Source organism: Bos taurus, chromosome 1, assembly GCF_002263795.3.
Source record: "Bos taurus isolate L1 Dominette 01449 registration number 42190680 breed Hereford chromosome 1, ARS-UCD2.0, whole genome shotgun sequence".
In the NCBI taxonomy this organism is placed as follows: Eukaryota; Metazoa; Chordata; class Mammalia; order Artiodactyla; family Bovidae; genus Bos; species Bos taurus.
This window is the reverse complement of record NC_037328.1, coordinates 114,369,715-114,379,107: the sequence shown is the minus strand read 5'-3', so window position 1 is coordinate 114,379,107 and position 9,393 is coordinate 114,369,715. Positions and strand designations below refer to the sequence as shown.

At 39.4% G+C, this 9,393-nt stretch overlaps 1 protein-coding gene across 1 annotated transcript; it reads left to right on the top strand.

The window, feature by feature from the left end:
* The first annotated feature begins 2,687 nt into the window (after positions 1 to 2,687).
* Positions 2,688 to 9,020, top strand: LOC100299503 (THO complex subunit 2). The gene is made up of 2 exons (XM_024995892.2): positions 2,688 to 8,243; positions 8,325 to 9,020. The coding sequence occupies exons 1-2, from the start codon at positions 3,906 to 3,908 to the stop codon at positions 8,739 to 8,741; spliced, it is 4,755 nt and encodes a 1,584-aa protein (XP_024851660.2). The 5' UTR covers positions 2,688 to 3,905; the 3' UTR covers positions 8,742 to 9,020.
* The last annotated feature ends 373 nt before the right edge of the window (positions 9,021 to 9,393 follow it).

The following is a 9,393-nucleotide window of genomic DNA, read 5'->3' as shown; positions in this document are numbered from 1 at the left end:
CAATCTCATATTTTTCCAGTGCTTACTCTGTCACCCTAGCATACTCATTAGTCTCATCAATTAAATTTACTTGATTTACTTTTTCCAATTTCTCAACTGTCACCTTCACTTTGTTTCTGACTTTGCTTAGATTCTATAATCTCTGGTGTTTGGCTACAAAGAGCACAGTAATCTATTGAACTGTTCTCTTGCCAGTATCCTCAGCTTCCATACTCCCTTTCCATCTTCACCACTATGGCAGTATTCCAGCCTAGACATCTACAATTTTCTCTTCTCTGCTCCTATAACCAGATGAATGAGTGCTAGTGAGGAAGCCAAAATTCCCCTTGGCACTATTTCTATGAATAGATAGAAATCTATTTCAGTTGGATTATTGAAATCATTAAGTATGAAATTACTAAAACTTACATATTCTCACACATCATTCCAGTCTGATGATGAGATGATGTCCCTTCCCGTTCAAAGACAAATGAGCCCAGGCATGATATTCCCTCCCATGAGTTTACTGAGAAGACGTATAATGCTTTATCCCTATTTCATCAATATTAGAACCTGAGGCATGATAGGTAGTCAATAAGTATTCTATTTAATGACTCACTCTCTTTCCTGTATTTTTCTGTAGCTTGTATCATATTTATGTCTATCTACCTTACTAAACTGTGAGTTCCTTGAGGACAGGAATTGTTTCTTAGTCATTTTTTATGCCTTATACCAGGCAATGTCTGAAACATAGTAGGGTGTGAGTGAACAAGGGGAAAGGAAATGAATACCTTAGTGACATAGTCATTTTTGTGCAATTAAACTAGGTTGATAAATGGATGTCTAAATGAGGAAATTAGTTACATGACAAGTCTAAGTGTACAGCTATGATAACTCAATGAATTCTAACTTGCTTTATTACCAAATGAATTTAGATAATTATTTCCATCTCAAACTCAAGTCAGTTTATTTTTTAAAAACTAATTAGATGATTTTTAGCCTGAGAATGGATGATCTGAGAGTCCTACATTTTCTATTGCCCGGGTTCCCTTTAACACAACTTGACTGATCTGAAGACAACTGTGCACAGACCTAAGTTCTCGTTTTGAAATCTACTCTTTCTTCTTCTCTTCGGTTATTTAGTTTAGCTGCTTATATAGTTTCTTTGGGATGCCCTGCTTGGTGGTTTTTTCTTTTGTATTATCATAATAGAAATCATCAAAGAATTAAAACTAGTACTTCCTAATCCACTATTTCAAGTCTATTTATTGCTGGCCATTGCCTAATCATGGCAAACATATGCACCAATAGGATATAGAGAATAAAATTAAGATTACGTAACACTTACAGTTGCCTACAGAATACACAACTAAAGTTGTGTACAGACTTTTCAGGCCCTTTCTAGATTTAAATAAACCACAATCAAACCTCCCGATAGTGCATTTGCTTATCTGAGGTATCCATACTGACCACTCAGTAAACGTTCAGGAATCTGACTTTTTATTTTTAATTGCCAAAGAATCTCACCATGAACTCTTACTTTACCACAAGCCTTCAGGAAAGTCAGATGAGAACAAGCTCTCCTTTCCTCTTATAAAATCCAAATTTCTGGTGACTTAAAAAACCATGCTTTATCACAAGGGCACTTGATAATTCCCCAACACAATCCATCCTTGATTATCCAGGGGTGTAAGTCATGTACTTCTGAGTTTTCTGTAGTTTATAATTCTAGGTTGACTCTAGATTATCTTTCCTTATATCGTTTGTGTGTGGTTAACAAGCTTTACAAGCTTTAACAACATTAACCTATCTAATATGTTGCCCCCAAATCACATAGGACTCTCAAAACCAAAAGTAAAGTGTTTGGTGCATGGCCCAGATTCCCCTTCCAGGCAGAAGCTCTCATTTTCCTAACCTCCAGGGCTGTGGCCTGCGGAGCTCTCACAGCAGTCTCTCCCCAAGAATTGCCCTTGAGTGAAAAGACCTGCTTTGCCCAATATTCTAAGCAACACACATCCAATGACTCTTAAATGTAGGAAGTTACAAAACTAACCTCTGATCCCCTTATACACTATTGGGGTGAGTCATTCCAGTTTCAGAGCTCCCCATGTGATCAGCTGAGACTTCCTTTGCAACTATTATCAGTTTAATTTCTCCCTCAACCCAACCCTGTTTCCTTCACTTCCTTGTGGGTGTTAGTTATAGGAGGTTCTCCAAAATATCACCTGGATGCAATGGGATTCAACCTACGGTTGTTAATGTCAGGAGTGATCCTAGAAAGGAGACTCTGAAGATTTTGGAGTTGGGTCACCTACCAGTTAGCTGGTAGATTATGGGTACCCTGGCCTGCTGTAGTGGTGAAATTGGTAAACTTTCAAGGTGGTAAACTGGGAGGGGAATAGGGATTGTCCCAGGTATTATAAATTCCAGGGAGGAAAAGTAATATTAAGAAAAGGGGAATCAAATGATTCATTCTAGTAATGCCTTTGTTGTGCTGTGTTTGCTCAGTTGCGTAGTCATGTCCAACTCTGCAACTCCATGGACTGTAACCTGCCAGGCACCTCTGTCCATGGGATTTTTTTTCTAGCAAGAATACTGGAGTAGGTTGCCATGCCCTGCTTCAGGGGATCTTCCCATTCAGGGACTGATCTACATCTCTGTGTCTCCCGCATTGGCAGGCAGATTTTTTTTTTTTTTTTAACCACTGTATCACCCGGGAGGCCCTCAGTGCCTTTAAAAGGTAGCAGAATATGCCACTCCAAAATACAACTGCAAAAGTTTAGAGCATGCAACCCTAAAATATGCCACTTTGGTATATTGATTATTTTGAGCTGTAGGTACTTGAAAAACAGCAAATGCAGGAAGAGGCTTTCTCTGAACTCCCATTTTTGCATAAAGACAGATCCTCCAAAAGAAACTTGACTGTCATAGATCCCCTCCCTGGGAACTGCATTAGTCAGGGGAGATTGACTTATCACAGGAGAGAAGAATAGAAGGTGACAACCCTGTCACAAACATTGTCACAGAATATCATACCTACCATCTATTCTTCTAAAGGCCCACTCATCATCCTAAAAATTATTTACTCTTCCCTAAGAATCCCATAATCCCCTCCCCTTTCTATTAAGATGGCTGTTGATGTTTAGTCGCTTAGTCATATCTGATTCTTTGCGACCTCATGGACTATAGCCTCCCAACCTCCTTCATTCTTGGGGTTTCCCAGGCAAGAATAATGGGTATCCATTTCCTCCTCCAGGGATCCTCCCAGCCCACAGGCTGAATCTGCATCTCCTGCATTGGCAGACAGGTTCTTTACTGCTAAGCCACCAGGGAAACCAGTAAAGATGGTATTTAAGTCTAAATTTTAAGCTACCTTGGAAAATTACTCATTTTTCCCTGAATATCTCCGATGTACACCATGAAGTATGCATGTTAAACTTTTGATTTTCTTTTGTTAATCTGTCTTATTACAGAAGTCTCAGCAAAAATTCAAAAGGGTAAAGGGAAAATGAATATATTCTTCACACTCTTTAGAGAATAATAAGGCTGACGGTGATTAATAATTAATTTAGGGCAAAATATGAAAGTTAGATGGTTTCCTGGGTGGCTATATATATATTTGCCTCCTGCTGTGAAAGGGCAGAAAAACTTCCAGAGTTAATTCTAAAGGTAGTGGATCTCTGGACAAAGTTGCATTCTCCACCTCTGCCAGGCAACTCTACTTACTAACGTCAGAGTTTGTTGATTAGGCAGGAATGAGAAACCCCGAGATTTGTGATGGTGATATTTGAGTTGACACATTAAAAAACGTGGCCCAGATTTTTCTGGACAATCTGGTTCTGCATTAATGGCTCAATTCTCCCCATTGAAAATTTTTCATTCCTCCTTTGCTTGTGCAGTCTCGGGAGCGGGGACAGGCGGCCGCCATGCTCGGGACCAGCGCCTTCCCTACAACTTCCGGTTCCGCCTCTGCTACTGGTAAGGGGAAGATGGCGGCCGTAACTGTGGTGGTTCCTGTAGAGTGGATAAAGAACTGGGAGAAATCAGGGAGAGGCGAATTTTTACATTTATGCCGGATCCTCAGTGAAAATAAAAGCCTCGATAGTTCAACTTATAGAGATTTCCAGCAAGCTCTTTATGAATTATCATACCATGTCATTAAAGGAAATCTAAAGCATGAACAGGCATCTAATGTTCTTAGTGACATTAGTGAATTTCGTGAGGATATGCCCTCCATTCTTGCTGATGTATTCTGCATATTAGATATCGAGACAAATTGTTTAGAAGAAAAAAGCAAGGGAGACTATTTTACACAATTGGTATTAGCATGTTTGTATTTAGTTTCAGACACAGTTCTAAAGGAACGCTTGGATCCAGAAACATTGGAATCGTTAGGGCTTATCAAACAATCACAGCAATTCAATCAAAAGTCAGTTAAAATCAAGACAAAACTCTTTTACAAGCAGCAAAAATTTAATTTGTTAAGAGAAGAAAATGAAGGTTATGCCAAGCTGATTGCTGAATTGGGGCAAGATTTATCTGGAAATATTACTAGTGATTTAATCTTAGAAAATATCAAATCTTTAATAGGATGCTTTAATCTGGATCCCAATAGAGTTCTGGATGTCATTTTAGAAGTGTTTGAATGCAGGCCGGAACAAGATGACTTCTTTATATCTTTATTAGAATCTTACATGAGTATGTGTGAGCCGCAAACACTGTGTCATATTCTTGGGTTCAAATTCAAGTTTTATCAGGAACCAAATGGAGAGACTCCTTCATCTTTATACAGAGTTGCAGCAGTACTTCTACAATTTAACCTTATTGATTTAGATGATCTTTATGTACATCTTCTTCCAGCTGATAATTGCATTATGGATGAACACAAGCGAGAAATTGTAGAAGCTAAGCAGATCGTTAGAAAACTTACAATGGTTGTATTGTCTTCTGATAAAATTGACGAGCGAGAGAAAGAAAAGGAAAAAGAAGAGGAGAAAGTGGAGAAGCCACCTGACAACCAAAAACTTGGTTTGTTGGAAGCCTTGTTAAAGATTGGTGATTGGCAGCATGCGCAGAGCATTATGGATCAGACGCCTCCATACTATGCAGCTTCACATAAACTAATAGCCCTTGCTATTTGCAAGCTGATTCATATAACTATTGAGCCTCTCTACCGAAAAGTTGGCATTCCTAAAGGTGCTAAAGGCTCACCTGTTAGTGCTTTGCAAAATAAGAGAGCGCCAAAACAAGCAGAGAGCTTTGAAGATTTGAGGAGAGATGTCTTCAATATGTTCTGTTACCTTGGTCCCCACCTTTCTCACGATCCCATTTTATTTGCTAAAGTGGTGCGGATAGGCAAGTCATTTATGAAGGAGTTTCAGTCTGATGGACGCAAACAAGAAGATAAAGAGAAAACGGAAGTTATCCTTAGCTGTTTGCTTAGCATTACTGACCAGGTATTACTTCCATCTCTTTCTTTGATGGACTGCAATGCTTGTATGTCTGAGGAACTATGGGGGATGTTTAAAACATTTCCATATCAGCATAGATATCGTCTGTATGGCCAGTGGAAGAATGAAACTTACAACAGTCATCCACTTTTAGTAAAAGTTAAAGCTCAAACAATAGACAGAGCCAAATATATCATGAAGCGTCTAACCAAGGAAAATGTGAAGCCTTCTGGAAGACAAATTGGGAAGCTGAGCCACAGCAATCCAACCATTTTGTTTGATTATATCTTGTCACAAATACAGAAGTATGATAACTTGATAGCACCTGTAGTAGATTCATTGAAATACCTCACTTCGTTGAATTATGACATCTTGGCCTATTGTATCATTGAAGCTTTAGCTAATCCAGAAAAGGAGAAAATGAAACATGACGACACAACCATCTCAAGTTGGCTTCAGAGTCTGGCTAGTTTCTGTGGTGCAGTTTTTCGTAAATATCCAATTGATCTTGCTGGTCTTCTTCAGTATGTGGCTAATCAGCTAAAGGCAGGCAAAAGTTTTGACCTGCTTATACTGAAAGAAGTGGTACAAAAAATGGCAGGAATAGAAATTACAGAAGAAATGACAATGGAGCAACTAGAAGCCATGACTGGTGGAGAACAACTAAAAGCTGAAGGTGGTTATTTTGGCCAGATAAGAAACACTAAAAAATCCTCCCAGAGATTAAAGGATGCACTATTAGACCATGCTCTTGCTCTTCCTCTCTGCTTGCTTATGGCTCAGCAGAGGAATGGGATAATCTTTCAGGAAAGTGGAGAGAAACATTTGAAACTTGTGGGAAAACTCTATGATCAGTGTCATGATACCCTGGTACAGTTTGGTGGGTTTTTAGCATCTAATCTAAGCACAGAAGATTATATAAAGCAAGTGCCTTCAATTGATGTGCTCTGTAATGAATTTCACACACCTCACGATGCAGCATTTTTCCTGTCTAGGCCAAAGTATGCACACCGTATTTTGTCAAAGTATGACGAACTTAAAAAATCAGAGAAGGGAAGTAAACAGCAGCATAAAGTTCATAAGTACATCACATCATGTGAAATGGTAATGGCTCCTGTTCATGCAGCAGTGGTTTCCTTACACGTTTCCAAAGTCTGGGATGACATCAGTCCTCAATTCTATGCCACATTCTGGTCATTGACAATGTATGACCTTGCAGCTCCACATACCAGCTATGAACGGGAAGTCAATAAACTTAAAATCCAGATGAAAGCAATTGATGATAACCAGGAAATGCCTCCAAATAAAAAGAAAAAAGAGAAGGAGCGATGTACTGCCCTTCAGGACAAGCTTCTCGAAGAAGAAAAGAAACAGATGGAACATGTACAGCGAGTTCTGCAGAGACTGAAACTGGAAAAGGACAACTGGCTTTTAGCAAAATCTACCAAAAATGAGACCATCACAAAATTTCTACAGCTGTGTATATTTCCTCGATGTATTTTTTCAGCAATTGATGCTGTTTACTGTGCTCGTTTTGTTGAATTGGTACACCAACAGAAAACTCCAAATTTTTCCACACTTCTTTGCTATGATCGAGTTTTCTCTGATATAATTTACACAGTCTCAAGCTGTACTGAAAATGAAGCTAGTCGATATGGGAGATTCCTTTGCTGCATGTTAGAGACTGTGACCAGGTGGCACAGTGATAGAGCCACGTATGAAAAGGAATGTGGAAATTACCCAGGATTCCTTACTATATTACGAGCAACTGGATTTGATGGTGGAAATAAAGCTGATCAATTAGACTATGACAATTTTCGACACGTTGTACATAAATGGCACTACAAACTGACCAAGGCATCGGTACATTGCCTTGAAACAGGCGAATATACGCACATCAGGAATATCTTGATTGTGCTAACAAAAATACTTCCTTGGTACCCAAAAGTTTTGAATCTGGGTCAAGCTTTGGAAAGAAGAGTGCATAAAATCTGCCAAGAGGAAAAAGAGAAGAGGCCAGATCTATATGCATTGGCTATGGGCTACTCTGGGCAGTTGAAAAGTAGAAAGTCATACATGATACCTGAAAATGAGTTTCATCACAAAGACCCCCCTCCAAGGAATGCAGTTGCCAGTGTACAAAATGGGCCTGGTGCTGGGCCTTCTTCATCGTCGATCGGAAGTGTATCTAAGTTGGACGAAAGCAGTGCCGAGGACACTGATAAATCAAGGGAGAGATCTCAGTGTGGTGTGAAAGCTGTTAATAAAGCTTCTAGTGCCACACCAAAAGGGAATTCAAATAATGGAAATAGTGGTTCTAACAGCAGCAAAACTGTTAAAGAAAATGACAAAGAAAAAGGAAAAGAGAAAGAAAAAGAGAAAAAAGAAAAGACTCCAACTACTACTCCAGAGGCCCGAGTACTTGGTAAAGATGGTAAAGAAAAACCAAAGGAAGAACGGCCAAATAAAGATGAAAAAGCAAGAGAGATGAAGGAAAGAACACTTAAATCTGACAAAGAGAAAGAAAAATTCAAGAAGGAAGAAAAAGCTAAAGATGAGAAATTCAAGACCACTGTCCCAAATGTAGAATCAAAGTCAACTCAAGAAAAGGAAAGAGAGAAGGAGCTGTCTAGAGAACGAGATACAGCAAAGGAAATGAAATCAAAGGAAAATGTTAAAGGAGGAGAGAAAACACCAGTTTCTGGGTTCTTGAAGTCACCTGTTCCCCGATCAGATATTGCAGAGCCTGAAAGGGAACAGAAACGTCGCAAAATTGATACCCATCCTTCTCCATCACATTCCTCAACAGTAAAGGTTACAGCCGTACTTCCCAAAGTTCCTCTGGGTTCTGAGAACTATGCCAGTTCACCTGCCATCTCCATTCATTTTCTACAGGACAGTCTCACCGAACTCAAAGAGTCTTCAGCAAAGCTCTACATTAATCATATTCCTCCACCACTGTCCAAGAGAGAAATGGACAAGAAAGATTTGGACAAGTCAAGGGAAAGATCCAGAGAAAGAGAAAAAAAGGATGAAAAGGACAAGAAAGAGCGGAAAAGGGATCACTTAAACAATGACCGAGAAGTGCCACTGGACTTAACCAAGAGGCGGAAAGAGGAAAATGGAACAATGGGGGTTTCAAAACACAAAAGTGAAAGTTCATGTGAGTCTCCTTATCCAAATGAGAAAGACAAGGAAAAAAATAAGTCAAAATCTTCAGGCAAAGAAAAAGGCGGTGACTCATTTAAATCTGGAAAGATGGATAAAATCTCCTCTGGTGGCAAAAAGGGTGTGGACAGATCCCTAAGCTGAAGGTCTCCAAGAGGAGGATGCCAAAGCTCCATGCATCACTCTCAGAACGATATCTCCCATAATTGAGAGCTTCTGGTACTGTCCATTTAATAGGAGTCTGCTTTAAATCAGAAGGTGAATGCACACAACCATCCTCTTGATGAGACATTCCAGTCACTGGTTTTCAGAACATTAGTTTCACCTCCAGACAGTTTCTTGCAGCAAGGTCCTGGTGTATACAATTTTTACCTGAGATTTGCCATCCAGAAGCAGCATCTAATAAAAATTTCACTAACTGTTTTAGGTCATCCTTCTTTCTCAGAAAGGTGAGGAAATCACATCCTGGAACAAGTCCCTTAATTTTGTAGATAGACTGTATTTGTGTGCTAACTTTTATGAGTGTTACAATATTGGTATGATTATATTGCTTGAGGATTTTGGCTTCTTGTAAAAATTTTAATTTTAGTTCCCAGGAAAGATCATCTTCACATGTTCTAACAGTGATATCAATTTTATCTTTTAATATGCCCCTAAATGTGTCATCAAAATTTCCCTTGCCCAGTAATTATGACAGCTTCATGATTGAGACAGAGAAGGCAGTGGCAACCCGCTCCAGTACTCTTGCCTGGAAAACCCCATGGATGGAGGACCCTGGTGGGCTGCAGTCCATGCG